Source organism: Vombatus ursinus, unplaced genomic scaffold, assembly GCF_900497805.2.
Source record: "Vombatus ursinus unplaced genomic scaffold, bare-nosed wombat genome assembly UNPS02014792.1, whole genome shotgun sequence".
Classification (NCBI taxonomy): domain Eukaryota; kingdom Metazoa; phylum Chordata; class Mammalia; order Diprotodontia; family Vombatidae; genus Vombatus; species Vombatus ursinus.
Window position 1 is genome coordinate 12,606,200 of NW_020954570.1, and position 18,425 is coordinate 12,624,624.

General features: G+C 36.5%; 1 protein-coding gene across 2 annotated transcripts in view; it reads left to right on the forward strand.

The window, feature by feature from the left end:
• CCDC112 (coiled-coil domain containing 112) overlaps positions 1-18,425 on the forward strand; it is a 36,710-nt gene that overhangs the window by 9,915 nt on the left and 8,370 nt on the right. For both annotated transcript variants that reach the window (XM_027869217.1, XM_027869218.1), the window contains exons 4-6: positions 9,922-10,011; positions 10,764-10,839; positions 14,468-14,858. In XM_027869217.1, the coding sequence (XP_027725018.1) occupies positions 9,922-10,011; positions 10,764-10,839; positions 14,468-14,858 (557 nt within the window). The remainder of the gene's footprint in view (positions 1-9,921; positions 10,012-10,763; positions 10,840-14,467; positions 14,859-18,425) is intronic.

Here is an 18,425-nt window from a genome sequence, read left to right on the forward strand (position 1 = left end):
GCTCTCTTTTCCCCTTCCTCCCTTATTTTCCTGTAGAGTAAGATAGATTTCCATACCCCATTGTGTATGTTATTCCCTCCTTGAGCCAAATCCTATGAGAATAAGATTCACTCATTCCCTTCCCCATTTCCCCTCCACTGTAAAAGCCTTTTCTTGTCTGTTTCATGTGAGATAATTTACCCCATTCTACTTCTCCCTTTCTCCTTCCCAGTATAATTCTCTGTCACCCCTTAATTTTATTTTCCAGATATCACCCCTTCATCTTCAACTCACCCTGTGTCCTCTATCTATTTCTCTATCTATACATACATATAATTTTTCCTCTCCCACCACCCTGATAATGACAAAGGACTCATGAGTTACAAATATCATCTTTCCCTGCAGGAATGTAAACAGATCAACCTTAATAAGTCTCTTATGATTTCTCTTTCCTGTTTACCACTTCCACATTTCACTTGAGTCTTGTATTTGAAAGTCAAATTTTCTGTTCAGCTCTGGTCTTTTCCTCAGGAATGCTTGAAAGTCCCCTTTTTCATTGAATGACCATTTTTTACCCTGAAGGATTATACTCATTTTTGCTGGGTAGGTGATTCTTGGTTGTAGTCCTGTCTCCTTTGCCCTCTGGAATATCATACTCCATGCCCTCCGGATCCTTAATGTAGAAGCTACTAAATCTTGCGATATCCTGATTGTGTTTCCACAATACTTGAAATGTTTCTTTCTGGCTGCTTGGAATATTTTCTCCTTGACCTGGGAATTCTGGAATTTGACTACAGTATTCCTAGGAGTTTTCCTTTGGGGATCTCTTTCAGGAGGTGATTGGTGGATTCTTTGAATTTCTATTTTGCCCTCTGGTTCTAAAATATCAGGGCAATTTTCCTTGATAATTTTTGATTATTGATAATTTTTGGTATTGAAAAATTGAAAACTCCTTTCCTGGCCTGTGCTCTGGTCTATGAGCACTCTTTTCTGTCTTGGAACTGTGAGGAGGATTTCCTCTCCATAGCCACTACAAGCTCCACCATGCCAGCACTCCTCCTCGCCCCAGGACCACCACCCAGAACTGTGACCCAGATCCAAGCACAGGCAAAGCAAGAGAATTCTGCACCAGCAGAGAGATCCCTGCAATCCCCCTCTGATGAGCCACTCTATTCCCCCTCAGTCTGTGGGCCAGAAGCTCAGGAGGCAGCTGCTGCCCTGGGGTCGAGCTCGGGAAATAGGGCTGGAGCCCCACTGTGTTTCTCTCTTACCACCACAGAAACAGACTTTTGCCACTGACCTTCTAAGTTGTCTTTGGTGTTCATTCATGGGTTGAGAAGTCTGGAAACCACCACAGCTGCCCACAATTCAGTCCTCTGAGGCCTGCTCCAGATTTGCTGTGGCCTGCTTGCCCACACCAAACTGCGTTCCTCTCCTCACCTGTCGTGATATACCTTTCTGGGGAAATCTTAATGTGCTGAAGCATGTCGATCTTTCTGATCAATCATCCAGGCTGTTTTTGGCAGGAAATTTGTTTCACTCTGTCTTTTTGTGGGTTCTGCTGCTTTAGAATTTGTTTAGAGCCATTTTTTATAGGTATTTGGAGGGGTTTGGGAGAGAGCTCAAGCAAGTCACTGCTTTTACTCCGCCATCTTGGCTCCGCCATTAAACTATCTCTATTATATTAAAGATTATTGTCTGAGAGGAGAAATGAAAACAAATAATTACAGCACAAAATAGACTGTGATAGCACAATAAGAAATATTCAAAGAAATATAGAAAATCAAAGGAGGGAATGATTACTTTTCGCTGTGGAGATCAGAGCTTCATAGCACTTGATCTGAGACTTGGAATTAGATAGCATACTTGGCAAGGTAAGGGTGTTCCAGATAAAGGGTGCAGCATTAGCTAGCAAAGACAAGGTTGTGGAAAAATGCAGATTGTGGTGTGTTCTTTCACAATCTTTAACTTATTCTCTGCATCAAAATGCTAGGCATATAGGCCTGTGCCTCCTAAGTACTTGCTGAATAAATAATTCTACTCCTTGGTTAAGTATAATGTACACTAACAACATGGTTTGATCTCCAGGAACATCACAGTTAAAAACAAGAACCCCCAGGGCTAAGTGGCCTATACCTGAGGCAAAAAGCTAAGCTAGGCCTGTCTCCTAATGTAAGACAAATGAGTCACATATAGCATGTCACAGTGCTTCATTTGGTATCTTATTAAGATTAAATATTTATTATCTAATAGGTGTGAGTAGAAGAAGTGTCTCTGGAGGCTGAGTCCTTGAGATTTAGGTATATCACATCTCCTTGCTCTAGTTGTTAAAATGATGCTGTTTCAGAGCATCACACTTATAGCTCAGTTATTTCTTCCCAATCTAGAACATGAACATCCTGAAGGCAAAGGAAGCTAAAGAGATGCTTATGTATGGTGTCCATGGAAATAATTGTTGTTGACATGGCCATAGGGTTCCAGATGACACATCAGTGAGTCTAAATCAGTTCACCTCACCTTCTATTCTGAATGCCATTTCATGGATCCCTATTATGCCAGAAGCAGTTGGGGATCTTGTAGTTACCAGACCACTTACTGTCATCAGGATAGAGTATATAGACCTCCACTTACAAGTTGAGATATGGCATGATATAGTGGATAGGAGTTCCACCTTTGACACTTAACTGGCTTTGTGACCTAGAGATAGTCACTTGATGTCTTAGTACCCCATCTCTGTAAAACTCTTAAGTTTCAGAACCATGGCTACTCTGTGAGTTCCACATTGAAATCACAGATCTAGGAAAAAATATGATTATATTGGGTATTTCAGAAGTCTTGGTGTGCATGCGTGCATTCGCATGCACACCCCCCCAAATGAACTACTTATATCAAGGTGTCATTTCCAGATTAAAAGGTTAACTAACTGACCTTTTTCATGGGAGGTTTTGGATGTAAATAAATGTAAATTGAGCCAAAATACACGTGTGTTTGCAGACAGCATTTTATGTACTGCATTTTGCTGAGATTGGATACACTGAGTAAGCAAATCCTTTTGATTTTTCTGTGCCTTTTCTAGTGGTCGTCGGTCTGGGGGAATTCTTAAAATTTCGTTTCACACTGTAGCAGTCATGAAAGAAGGAATATGATAAATGTTATTAAGTGTGAAAATATATGTAGGACCTCAGCCTTTGTTAACTTAGATGAACATTAAAATAAGGCTTAAAATTAGTTGTAATCTAAAACAAAAAACAAAAGAATTATTCTGTTGCTGCTGCTGAAGTCATAGTATTAGACTTCAGTGTGATAATATTAACTTGGATTTTTTGAAGTCCCTTTACTATTACTCAGGACTTCACTGTGTTCTTAAAATTTATTTCAAGCTGTAATAACACATAGGTAGGCAATCTTTTTCTTTTGTTTGTATCTTCCACTTACTCACGTACTTTTTAACTTTTTTTTCTCCATCCTCCTTTCTTTATTATCCAAGTTGTAGCACTGACACCTAAGGGCATTGCTTAATACCACTAATAACATTCACAAAAAAGTTGCTAGCCTTTCTTAGAGGATCTCACACTGATAGATGAAGTTCATCCCCAGATGAAGTGTTAGGGAATAATAATAATGAAGTATATAAGTCAAATTCCATAACAACAAATTACACTGTAACAAAATTCTTTAAAACGGAAGATCCTGGTCTTCTGGGGGGAGTCAAGATGGTGGAGTAGAGAAGCACTCAACCAAAATCTCTGATCATTCCCTTCCAAACAACTTTAAAATACTACCTCAAGTTGAATTCTGGAGTGGCAGAGAAAACAAAGGGTCAGAATGAGCCATTCTTCCAGCCCAAGACAACATAGGCAGTTCAAAAGATCTGTGATATAGGAGGAGAGGCTGGCCGGGAGCCCCCGTGGATAAGATGCCATTGGTGGGACTAAGTGGTGGTGACAGAAGCAGCAGCAACTTCTGGAGCTTTCAAGCCAGAGACAAGCAGAGACCTGCATCTGGTCAGAAAGAGATTATAGGGTACCTTGTGCTAGCACTGAATGCAGAACCAGATGTTATTTGTCAACTCCATTGCCTATACCCATTTCTGGGTCATAGTTCAAGGGAAGAGGGGAGCACTTTCAGTCAGGAGGGAGTGTGAACTCTGACAGGCAACTGCTTGGCCACTCCACTATCTATAACCGTCTCTGGGTCGTAGTTCAAAGGCTGAGAGGAGCATGTTCAGTCAAGAGGGAATGGAAATCCTGAGGGGCAGTGTCACTTCTGGCCCTAAGGGCCCAAGGACCCTGAGGAACACTGTTTCTGGTCCCAAGGGAGGAGGACCCAGGAGAAGCATCAGTTACAATCCCAAGGACTCAGTGGCCCTTCTTGGGTAAGGACCAGAGTGCCAACCAAAAGAGTAGTGACCTTCCTTACTTCTCCCCGATCACACCACCTTGGAAGCACTGAAAATTTCCAAACCCTCAGAACAAGTTTTGAACACAGGAGGGCCAAAAAGCCTGCAGCTTGAGACAGACCCTCCCTTCCCCACCTCTTCCCATCCCCCATGCTGGAAACAAAGACCCACATTGACATAATGATCCAGATCAAGAAATAGAGTGGGAAAATGAGCAAACAATAAAAAAAGAAGCTGACTATTAAAAATACTGTGGTAACAGAGAAGAACAAGACACAAACTCGGAAGACAATGAAGTGAAAACAAACAACTCCTCAAACGAAAAATGTGAATTGGACCCAAGCCCAACAAGAATTTCTGGAGGAAATAAAAAAAAGTTTCAAAATCAAATAATCATAGTAGAAGAAAAATTAGGTAAAGAAATGAAAACAAAGGAAGAAAATTATGAAAAGACAACAGCTTGATAAGAGAGGCACAAAAAATAATTGAAGAAAAAAACTTCAAAAAACAGAATTGGCCAAATGGAAAAGGAGGCGCAAAACTTCTGAAGAAAATAATTCCTTAAAAATTAGAATTGGGCAAGTGGAAGCTAATGACTTCATGAGACTTCAAGAAACAATAAAAACAAAGAAAATGAAGAGAGAAGAAAATGTGAAATATCTTATTGGAAAAATAACTGACTGGGAAAATAGATCAAAGAGAGATAATTTAAGAGTTACTGGATTACCTAAAAGTCATGATGAAAGAAAGAACCTAGACATCATATTTCAAGAAATTATCAAGGAAAACTGCCTTGATGTCCTAAAACCACAGGGTAAAATAGAAACTGAAAGAATCCATAGATCACCAGCTAAAAGAGATTCCAAAATGAAAATTCACAGGAATATCATAACCAAATTACAGAGCTCCAGGTCAAAGAGAAAATATTTCAGGCATCAAAAAAGAAATCATTCAAATAACTTGTAGCTACAGTCAGGATCACACAAGACTCATTAGCTACCACATTAGAGAGCAGAGGACTTGGAATATAATATATTCCAGAAGGAAAAGAGCTGTGATTACAATCAAGGATAACTTACTCAGTAAAACTGAGTATACTCATTCGAGGAAAAAAAAAAGAATATTTAATGTAATGGAGGATTTTCAAGCATTTCTGATGAGAAGACCAGGGCTGAATAGAAAATCTGACTTTCAAATACGAGACTCAAGGGAAGCATAAAAAGGTAAACATGAAAGAGAAATCATAAGGGACTCAGTAAGTTTAAGATGTTTACCTTTCTTTATGGGAAGATGATTCATGTGTCTTCTAAGACCTTTATTATTATTTTTAGGGCAATTAGAAGGATTCTATATAGAAAGAGGGTACAGAATTGAGTCAGTTATGTTGGGATGAAGTTAAAAAAAAAGATAGGTGAGAAAGAGGGATACCCTGGGAGAAGGGGGGAGAGAGAGGAAGAATGGGGAAAATTATCTCACATAAAATGGGTGCACAAGGAAGAGTTTTTTGTTTTTTTTTTACTGTGGAGGGGAAACTGGTGGGGGGGGAGGCAATGCTTGAACTTTGTTCTAAATTAGTTCCAAAAGGGAAAATATATATCAATTGGTAATAGAAATCTATCTTAACCAATAGGGAAGTAGGAGAGAAAGGGGATGAGTGAAAGGGGGTGTGAAAAAAGGGAGGGCATATCAAAGAAGGCAGTAGTCAGAAGTGAAACGGATTTTAGAGGAGGTGCAGGATAAAAAGAGAAGGATAAACAGAAGAAAATAAGATGGAGGGAAAACACATAGTAATTATAACTCTGAATGTGACTAGGATGAACTCACCCATAAAATGGAAATGAATTGCAGAATGGATTAAAAACCAGAATTTAACAATATGTTGTTTACAAGAAACACCTCACATAGAGAAACACAGACAATTTAAATATAGGACTAGGGCAGAATCTATTATGCTTCAGCTAAATTGAAAAGGGTAACAATCATGATCTCAGACAAAACAAAAGCAAAAATAGACCTAATTAAAAGAGATAAACAGAGAAACTACATCTTGCTAAAAGGCACCGTAGACAATGAAGTAATATCAGTAACTAACATGCACCAAATTGCATAGCGTCCAGATTCTTAAAGGAAAAATTAAATGAATTATAGGATTAAATAGCAGAACTATCTAGTAAGGTACTTCAATTTGCCCCTCTCAGAACTAGATAAATCTAAACATAAAATAAGAAATAAGTTAAGGAGATGAATAGAATCTTAGAAAAGTTAGATATGACGGACCTCTGGAGAAAACTGAATTGGAATAGAAAGGAGTATATCTTTCTCTCCACTGCACATGACACCTTTACAAAAATTGACTATCAGGGCATAAAACCCTCACAACCAAATGCAGAAAAATTAAATGCACCCTTTTTAGATCACAATGCAATAAAAAATAAATTTAATAAAGGTCCATGGAAGCATAGATTAAAAATTAATTGGAAATTACATAATACTAAAGAATGAATAGGTCAAAGAACAAATCATAGAAATAATAATTTCATTAAAGTGAATGATGACAATGAGACAACATTCTAAAATTTGTGGGATACAGCCAAAGGAGTACTTCAGGGAAAATTTATATCAGAATGCATATATCAGTAAAAGGGAGAACAGATTTGGGCATGGAACTTAAAAAAAAAACTTGAAAAAGAACAACTTAAAAATTCTAATTAAGCACCAAAATGGAAATCCTGAAAATAAAAGGAGAGATTAATAAAATTGCTGGTTTTATGGGACAAAATAGATGAACCATTGGTTAATTTTATTTATACAAAGAAAACCCAGTTACTAATATCAAAAATGAAAAGAGTGAATATACCACCAACAAAGATGAAATTAAAGTAATTATTAGGAGTTTTTTGCCCAGTTATATGCCAATAAAACTGACAATTAAGTGAAATATACTAATATTTGCAATAATATAAATTGCCCAGTTTATCAGAAGAGGAAATAGAATATGTAAATACCTGTATCTTAGAAAAAGAAATTCAAGCCATCAGTAAGCTCCCTAAGAAGAATCCACAGGGTTAGATGGATTCACCAGTGAACTCTATCAAACATTTAAGGAATTATTAGTCCCAATACTATGTAAATTATTTGAAAAAATAGGTAAAGAGGGGAGTCCTACCAAATTCTTTTATGAAATAAATGTGGTTTTCATACCTAAATCAGGGAGAGCAAAAACAGAAAACTATAGGCCAATTTCCCTAATGAATATTAAAGTAAAAAATTTAAATAAAATACTAGCAAGAAGATTATAGCAGCATATCATAAAAATCATACACTGACCAGGTGCAACTTATAGAAGAAATGCAGGGCTGGTTCAGTATTATGAAAACTGTCAATTGACCACATTAATAACAGTAACAACAAAAATCATGTCATTATATCAAGAGATCCAGAAAAAACCTTTGACAAAATATAACACCTGTTGCTATTAAAAACACTGGAAAGCAAAGGAATCAATAGAGCCTTTCTTAAAACTTTGAGTAATATCTCTCTAAAACCAAGAGTAAACATTATCTGTAACAGGGATAAACTTAAAACTTTTTCAATAAGATCGAGACTGTAGCAAGGATGTGTATTATCACCTCTGTTATTCGATATTGTGCTAGAAGCCCTAGTTTTAGCAATAAGACAAGAAAAAGAAATTGAAGAAAAATAGGCAGTGAGAAAACAAACTCACTTTGCAGATGATATGATGTATATTTAGAGAACCCTAAAAAACTAGTTGAAATGGCAACTTCAGCAGAGTTGCAAGATACAAAATAAGCCCATATAAATCACCAGCATTTCTGTATACTACCCACAAAACCCAGTGGCAACAGATAGAAGGAGAAATTCCATTCAAAATAACCGCAGATGGCATAAAACACTTGGTAGTCTACCTGCCAAGATAAACCCAGGGATTATATGAACACAACTACAAAATACTTTTAACACAGATCTAAACAATTGGAGAAATGTTAATTCCTCATGGTTTAGGCCAAGCCAATATAATAAAAATGACAATTCTACCTAAAACGATCTCATTCGGTGCCATACCAACCAAACTACTTAAAGAATTATTTTATAGAGCTAGGAAAGATAGTAAAATTTATCTGGAAGAACAAAAGATCAAAAATATTGAGGGAGTAAATGAAAAAAAATGTTAAGGAAGGTAGCCTAGCAATTCTAGATTTCAAACTATATTACAAAGCAGTGATCATGAAAACAATCTGCTACTAAGAAAAATAGTGGTGAAATAGTGGAATAGATTAAGTACATGATACACATTAGTAAAAGACTATGGTAATCTGGTATTTGATAAACCCAAAGATCTAAGCTTTTGGGGTAAAAACTTAACATTTGATGAAAATTGCTGGGAAAACTAGAAAGCAGTTTGGAAGAAACTAGTCTTAGTCCAGCATCTCACACCATATATCAAGATAAGGTAAAAATGTATATATGATTTAGACATAAAGGGTGATAGCGTAAGTAAATTAGAGGAACTTGGAAAAATGTACCTATAAGATATAAGATAAGGGAAGAATTTATGGCCAAAGAAGAGATAGAGGGAATTATGGGAAGTAGTTATATAAAATTTTAAAAAAATTCAAAACAAAACAAAAAAACCTTACATAGACAAAACTAAAAGCAGCCAAAATTAGAAGGAAAATAGGAAAGTGTAAAAAAAATTATAGCAAATTTATCTGATGAAGGCCTCCTTTCTCAAAAAATAAGAAACGGAGTGAAATTTATAAAAAAAAAGCCATTCCCCATTTGATATGAAAGGCTTTGAAAAGGCATTTTTAAAAAAAAAATTGAAGGGGCAGCTAGGTGGTGCAGTAGATAGAGTACTTGCCCTAGAGTCAAGACGACCTGAGTTCAAATCTGGTCTCAGACACATAACACTTACTAGCTCTGTGACCCTGGGCAAGTCACTTAACCCCATTGCCTAACCAAAAAAAACCAAACAAAACTTCCTTTATTTTTGGGGTTTGTGTGTGTGATGTGACATGGCTGGTATGGAGAGGTTTTTCATAGTATCATATATATAATCGAAATAAAATTGCCTGTCTCTCAAGGAGGGGACATGAGAGGGAGGGAGAGAATTTGGAGTGCTCAAAAATTTTAAAAACAATTGTTAAAAATTTTTCACATTAATTGGGAAATGTGTAACAAAATAAATATAAATAATTTTAAAAAAAGAACCCCAAGCCCAAGGTAGCTAGTTTTTCATTTTTGTAATGCACTATTTTGTGAACAAAATTTCAGTACAATAAAATTTGGACAAGCTCTTGGAGTTCTTTATTCAGGATTTAACATTGGACATTAAGTGTTGCTCATAAGCAAAATTATTATCAGTGGTAAGCAAAAATTTTCCAAAACATCAAATTCTATTCTATGTGACTCTGCTATAGATTTCATCAATGTTAAAATGACTTTTCCAATCCTTAAAGAATTTCTGAGTTGTAAAAATGTTTCTAATAGAATTACTTAATTTTTACATGTCATCTCTGTAGGAGCTAAAATCCAACAACACCTGACAAAAATACATAACCATGTAAAGAGGCTTCAACAGCAGTTAAAAGATGTAAAATCTACACCAGAATGTAAGTGACTTATGTTGTACTTTTTGTGTATTAAAAATTATCTTGGGTGGGGGGAGAGATTAATTTATACTTTGAGATATCAGATGTTTTTCTTTTTAGCACTAATTGAGCAAAGACCCATTGTGTAAACAAAATGGAAAGAACAAAGAAAAGTTGTGGGATTAATGTGTGTGAAAATTATGCTATAGTTTATCGTATCTTTATTAGTGTAACAGAACATTTATTGTTAGTTATGATAATGGTCTTACTACAACTAATAGTAATGCTTTCATATCATCCTATGTGGTAAGGCAAGGCAGGTATTTTTCTATAATTTATAGATGGGGAAACTGAAGTACATACAGGTTAGTTTAAATGAGTTACTCAAGATAATTAGTGAACAAATGAATATATTGAGTACTGACTACTAGGTCAGGGTGTTTTCCACTGTTACTTTTTTTTTATTTTGGTGAGGCAATTGGGGTTAAGTGACTTGCCTAGGGTCACATAGCTAGTAAGTGTTATGTGTCTGAGGCTGAATTTGAACTCAGGTCCTCCTGACTCCAGGGCTGGTGCTCTATCCACTACACCACCTAGCTGCTCCCCACTATGTTACTTTTTAAGATTGCTATCTTTTGCTACTGTTCTTGTACTTTAAATTAAGACTTTTTAAATGCAATGAAAGTCAAATTTTTTCTTATAATTTCATATATACTAGTTATGTTGAAGTATAGTAAATGTGATACATTGTTTCCTCTTTTTTATTTTTACAGTTGTTGAAAAACTGAGAGAAATGATGGAAGAAGTTGAAAATGCAATCAATACTTTTAAAGAAGAGCAGAGACTGATGTATGTTTTAAAATATTTTTAAATAATCAGGTTTATTTTCACTCTGTTGTTAATGTTATTTTTAAGACTATACAAAAGCAATATGGCATGACTTAGATTGTTATTCCTTTTTCTAGTGATCACTTTTAATGTGCACATATGTTCAGAGTGAATTTGTAAAAGGCAAGATACATTTTAATGAGACCTTAAAATGTAAATCTTCTCCTCATTTCATTTATACACAGACACAACAAAACCCCAAATCAGTAACCACGAATTTTCTTTCTGTAAGATGTAGTTATTTTTCATGATGCTTCTGAGTTCTTTCCATGTCCAACACTTTCCTATTCGTTTCTTTTAAAATTAAAAGTAAAACAAAACATCTTTCCTTGATTTGACAAACAGAAGCATCCAACAAATACATTCTGCACAATGTACAGACTCAAGAAATACCTACCTGTTTCTTGAAGAAAGTTTATTCATGTGTTACAGACATTAGGCTTTTGAGTACTCTAGAAGGCTTTGGCATCTTTCTTTCTTCACTCCAACTTATGTTTCCAGCATTTTTTTTGCCGTTCTCCTCTGTACCCATCCTTACATTGAAGCCACTGGATATTAAAGTACATGTTGACTTGGTTTGGAGAATATAGAATTTCTGTTTCTTTATCTTGTATTAAGTTTATTTGCCTCTTGTATCAAGAGGCAAAATGACCAAATGTTCACTGAAATGACATTTCTTGTTGCATTTGTATACAAAATAATAGTTTAAAATGTGATTTTTTCTTTCGTTCTCCTCTCCAAGGAGAATCTAGTATCAATCATTGAACTTAGTTGGAAGTCTTTTATTTCCTCTTTTCATTTATAATGTCACTATAGATTGGGTTTGTTTCCTCTTGGAATGTATTAAATTATCATTGGCAAAGATTGTATATTAGGAGCACCAACAGTTAACAATGTTTGTAGATAGATAACTGTATGATTCTAACCTAATTGCTTGTCCCACTACTCTGCCATTATCATTGTAGGAGAAGGGGGATACAATATAGGCTTGAGGGCCATTTTATAGGTGATGCAGTAGATAGAGTGCTCAAGAGGTCTGGAGTCCAATAGACCTGAGTTCAAATACCATCTTAAATACTTACTAGCTGTGTGATTCTGGGCAAATCACTTAACCGCTTTCTGCCTCAGTTTCCCCAACTGTTAAAAGGGGATAAAGAGAGCACTTCACAGGGTTATAATGAGGGTCAAATGAGATAAATTTGTGTTTAGTACAGTGCCTGGCATGTAATAGAGGCTTAATAAATACTTGTTTTCTTCCTTTTCTCCTCTGTGTTGCAAAGGCCCAAATTTGATACCCAGTAGCCAAGCTTTAGGTGATGAACTTTTTGCTTATATGTGGACCGAGTGCTGCTGTAGTCTGGAAAACCTGAGTTCAAATATGGCCTCAGACCCTGGTCAATTCAACCTATTCCCGCCTCAGTTTCCTCATCTGTAAAATGGGGAAAATAGCACCTACTTCCCAACTTGTTGTAAAGATAAAATGAGATAGTTTTTGAAGCAGTTTGCAAAACTTAAAGCATTATATAAGTGCTGGTTATTGTTATTATCTACCCTGCTACTCAGAGAGTAAACAGTCTGTCCGGAAGCCTATTCTTAAAACCTTTCCAGGTTGGCAGAATCTGACAGATTTTGTATTCCCCTGGCATAGATTTTGATATCCCATGGTCCTTTCTACCTCTGGGTCTCAGAGTTGAGCTAGTTCAACCTATACCTATAAAATTCCAATTACTGAGTTTAAAAAAATCACTTTTTTCGTAGATGTTTTTAAAATGTATTATATATTTCTCTGTCTTCTTAAACAGATTATACTGAATGTAACCATCTTCTTTTGATGACTGAGTTTTATCACTATGAGTCTTCATTGTTTTACTCTCTAATGCAGCAATGTCATCAGGGTTTATTGATGTTTACAGAGTGATTTATGGCTATGTTAAGCAGTTTCAAACCGCAATACTTTTTGAGTTCTTGTTTTCTATTTTTATTTTTTCAGTCTCTTTCACTCTTAAGGTGTTAGCTCTCACTTCTTTCTACTGTCATTGCTATTGACAATAGCAACAACTTTCTCTCTCTGCTTCCTTTTTGTCTGTTGCTGGTCTGGGAATGGAGCTAGGACTAGATCTAGTTCATCAGAGATGCATGTAGACACATGGAACAAATATTGCTGGAAACAACAAAATAGAAGCAGTTATACCCAGCCCTGCCATAAACCTCTGAAATTAAATCTGGATAACAACCTGGAACTATGTAAGGGTGGAGGGGAATGGGATCGGGGTGGTGGGATAGAGGGGGAAGGGGGTTGAGCCAAGGAAGTAGAAGAAAACTGTGTCTTATGAAGAGAGAGCACTGGCTCCGGAGTCAGAGAACTTGGGTTCAAATCCTGCCTCTGATGTTTACTACCTGTGTGACCTTAGGTAACTCACTTAACCTCCCTGGGCCTCAGTTTCCTCATCTAGAAAATAAAGGGGTTAGACTATATGACCCTTGATGTCCCTTCTAGTTCTCGGTTTATGAGCTTGTCAGGATAAGAATTATACAGAGATTGGGTGAGGACAGTTAAGAGGAGAGGAAAGGTAAGAATTAGAATAAAGGAAAGTAAATGGAAAGCAGGAGCGTGCTAGTGTAATGGAACTTACCAAAAAAAAAAAAATCACTATCATAGATTTATAGTTGGAAGGGACCTTAGAAGCCAGTTAGTCTAACTCCACTCATTTTACAGATGAGGAAACTGAGGTCAAGAGCCTTTCTCAAGATCACACAGGTATTACATGGATGAAGTCAAATTTGAACCCAAGTCTTTTGATTCCAAGTGTAGTGCTTTATTTTATTTTGTTTTTTTAAGGCAATTGGGGTTAAGTGACTTCCCCGGGTCACACAGCTAGTAAGTGTCAAGTGTTTGGTCTGAGGCCGGATTTGAACTCAGGTCCTTCTGACTTCAGGGCCAGTGCTGTATCCACTGGGCCACCTAGCTGCCCTTCCAAGTGTAGTGTTTTATTCACTACACCATGCTGCCTCTCAGTCAAGGAAAATAAATAGCAAGAGGACATGAGAGCTAGGTGAAGTATAGGGAAACCGAGAGTTAGTTTATAATAAAAATAACATATGTGGAGTTTACATTTACAAGGTAATTTATTTACAACAACTCTGAGGTGTTGTTGATTCATTTTTCAGTTGTGGCCAACTCTTCATGACCCCATTTAGGGTTTTCTTGATGAAGATACTGGAGTGGTTTGCCATTTCCTTCTCCAGCTCATTTTACAGATGTGGAACTGAGGCAAACGGTTAAGTGACTTGCTCAGGGTCACACAGCTCATAAGTGTCTAAGGCCGGATTTGAACTCATGAAGATGAGTCTTCCTGACTCTAGGCCCAGTACTCTATTCACTGTACCATCTAACTGCCCTGTGAGGTAGGTAGTACAAGTATACTTGTTTTATACTTTTGAAAACTGAGACTCAGAGATGTTAAGTGACTTCAAGACTTGAACCCAGTTCCTCAAGAGTGCAAATTCATTGCTCTTTCTTTATCACCATGTTGGAGGATTGACTTGTAAATTTTTTAAAAGCTGACTATTCAAATATTCTTAATTTTAGATATGAAGAACTTATTAAAGAAGAGAAAATAACTACTAATGAACTAAATGCTTTACAGAGAAAAATAGAGACCTGGACATTGAGTAATTCAGGAACAGAGAGACTTTTCAAAGTACCGTCAAGCAGAGTTCCCTTGGATATAGTGATGCCAAATAATCTTCCTGAAGAAGTAGTAGAATTTGAAAAGTTCCTTCAGCAAGCAGGAGGACGACAAGGGGGATGGGATGATTATGATCACCAGTATTTTCTAAAAGTGAGAAATAAGCATAAAGGGAAGCCCAGCTATTTGAAAGAAGTTCTAGAGTATCTACCTGGAAGGACAGAAGATGAGGTTCAGCTGCATGAGAAATGGTATCAAAAATATCTATCTTTAGAAGAAAGAAAAAAAGAGGTAAAACTTTTTTTTATATAGTTTTTTTTTTTTTTTTGTAAAGCTTTTACTCTTTGGATATATTTCTCTTTAGTGACCTTTGGTCAGTCTGTGATTTTTTTTTTTCCTTCACCTCACCTGTCTATAAGCACCCAAAAGCACTCAAAGTAGTAAAATTAAAGCATTAAAATGCTAAATATATTAAAACCTAGGAACTAATATAAGTTTATATTTACATAAAATAAAGTTTATATTGAATTATCAAGGAAAGCATTAGAATTAAAATGAACAGAAAACCCCATTTAGTATGGTTAATTCATACTAATTAATATCCCGTTAGTATAACATACTATATATGTTTGCCATGTATGCCCAAGCATACCCTAATGTCTCCCCCAAAATTGCTTTGCATTTTAATTTATTTGCATGCTATGTTCTTTTAGCTTTAAAACATCTATTATGGGGGCAGCAAGGTGGTACAGTGGATAGAGCACCAGCCCTGGAGTTAGGAGGACCTGAGTTCACAGCCAGCCTCAGACACATAACACTCACTAGTTGTGTGACCCTGGGCAAGTCACTTAACCCCAGTTGCCTCACCCCTAAAAAAAACAACCATCTATTATGGAAGAAAGGCTAAATCATGTGCTCTAGATATTATAAAAATGTATAGAAAGCCCATGTTTGCTCACAGCTTGTACCCCCATTATTGCAGGTTGCTAGTTCTTTACCATTGGTCCTCTCCTCCTCTGACTCCTACATCAGGCATGTCCAATATACATAATCTTTATCACATGTATCCTACTGAAATAGGGCTAAGAAGTGGCTTTGTAATTAAATTTAATCATTTGATACTCTTTTAATTTTAACATATGTATTGGTGTATTGTTAAGATAAAAAAAGGAACCGACAAACCAAAATTTAATGAGTGTGCTTATAATAGTGCAGATACCTCAGACTTCCTGGTTGAGCACTTAAACTTGAAGATCAGTGATGGTATAGTGCCTGCAGCAAACTGAGTAATGACCAACAGAAACAGCCTTTATTCAGGTCATTGTAGGTCTTATTCAGACTCATCAAACATTCCATTTGATCCTTGGTTTATATTAAAAAAATTTAATTAGAACATAAGTCTTGATTCACAAGAGGTCTTTATCAGCCTAAATTGAGCATGTTTTCTAGAAGTAAAATAAGAAACAGAGAAGTTTTCAGTCCAATTGATATGAAAAATACAGATAGAGTATACATAGCCCATCAAAGAATACCCAGCATTTTGCTTTTATTGCCATTTCATCTCCTCTCATTATACAACAAACCAGGGTCACATGCGATCTACCATTTTTTGATAAGGGAATTAGAAACTAGCCTAGAACTAATGTTTTTAAAAACACCAACTGTCAAAATCTCATGTGTTGCACTATTCTTTATCGTATTGTTAGATGAGGGCAAGCAGGTTTATTTGTCTAATCAAGAAGAGTGGTGCTATTATCAGAGTAATGGAAAGACCAACCGAGAGAGCAGAGTAGGAAGAAGCAATACAGTCCAGGTTCCTGCAAGAGCTGCTCCATCACAGCCCTAGAAAAGCAATAGTCCTTCTCCTAATTGGGAAACCCAAGGAAAAATCACAGTGAGCCATTTTTGCATCTCATGTCAGCACAGGGAGACAGATGGAGATCTTCCAGCAGTGGGAACCAGGTCTAGACAGAAGGGCGCCACCCAGACTGCATTACGGTAAGAAGAGAGGGGCCTGATGTAGTGCAGGGTGCAGGAACAAGTACCACTTGACAACTCTATTGCTCATACTCTAGAGCTGCACATCAGATCCAGTGTGAACTGAGAAGGGGACTTCCCCTAGAGATGGGGAACCAGAGTAAGGAGTGATTTACAGGCCTGAGGCTGTGTACTGAGTAGGAAGCGGGAACAGAAGGGAGCAGCAGCTGTGGGACTAATTGTGGAGAGAGGTCTCACATCTAGCCCACAGCTCATAGCTGAGTAACCAGGACAGGGGGCTCAAACCAAGGGAGAGCCTATCATTCTGTCACTGTAGGTTCTGTAATTGTAGGTTGTACACAGTGTTACTGGTTTGAAGAATACAGCAAGAACAGTAAGGTGTAAGAAGATTGTAAAGGTAGGAAAGGGCCGGGGTATGAAAGACTGTGAACCCCAAATGAGATTTTTTATTGTATTTGATTCTGGAGTTTGAGTGGGGAGTAGGGCGCGTGTGCGTATGTGTGTAAGAGAGAGAGAGAGTGTGTGTGTCAGAGATAGACAGAGAGATAATCAGACTTGAGCTTTAGGAAAATCACTTTGGTGTGTGGAATGGAAAATGAATTGGAGTGAGGAGAGACTTAGGACAGGCAGACCCACCAGCAGGCTATTGCAACTATTTAAGCATGATTAATAATTGACCTGGACCAGAATGATGGCCTTGTTAGAGGAGAGAAGAGAGTATATTTGAGAGAGGTTAACAATGGTGAAATCAGCAGGCCTTGGCAATGGATTGTGGGGCTGGACACCCTGGCAGTGAAAGTGAAAGTCTTTTTGAAAGAAATCTCTTAATAGTCTGTCCTTTGTTCTGTTAACTCAATAAATGTCTTTCACTTCGATTTTTAAAAATAATTTCTAGAGGTAGGGTAATTTATTTCTTTTCTTGTCCTTTGTTTTATTTCGTTTTCTTTCATATGTTCCTGTTGTTTGGAACGTATGTAAGTTGAATAATCTGCTCGTGTCTTTTTTTTTTTCAGGAATGTTTCAAATCCCTTTCTTTTGCTAAATGTCTTTTTTCTTTGATAATTACATCTGGTTTGCAGTTTATGTCATTTGTGGGTTGCATCTTGAACTTTTGTTTTTTGGGAATATATGATTCCTTTCCTTTTCCTGTATCTGATAAGTACAGAATACTCTTCTATTAATAGAATTTCCTCTCTTTTATGTTGGAAAATCTTTTTCAAGGTCACTTGCAAAAATTTTTGTTTTTCACTGGAATTGTTAAATTTAACAACTATTTGCAGCAAAGATTTTTTTCCCCCAGAGACAATCTGTGGATTCTTTTGATTGGTGTGTGTACATATATATATATTTGTACTTAAAAGTTCCGGGCAATTGCTTTGCTGTTATTTCTTGCATTATGGTGTTCAGATTTTTTTACATGTTATGTTCTTCCTTACCTGATTTGTCTCTACATATCCTCTCTTCAAAGTCAGTGTGTTTTGCTTATTTAGATATCATTTATTCTTTTAATGTTACTACTTTTTGCTTTTCTTTTTCCAGATTGTCTTTCACTTTGGGATATTTGTATTCCCAATCAGTTGTCTTCTCTTTTGCTTCTTTGGAGATACACTACTGTGTATTCAAGTTTTTCCCTTTGGCTAATTATTCCTGTTGTACTGACCATAAATTCACTCACTTGTAATTTTGTGCCCAGAACAAGAATTGATTTCATCAATTCATCATAATGATGTGATTGAAGAATTTAAGTCAATTCAATTCAATAAACATTTATTAAATGCTTACTGTGTACCAGACACTGTGCTAAACCCTAGGAATTAAAATAATAAAAAGAAAGTCCTTGCAGTCAAGAAGTTTATAGTC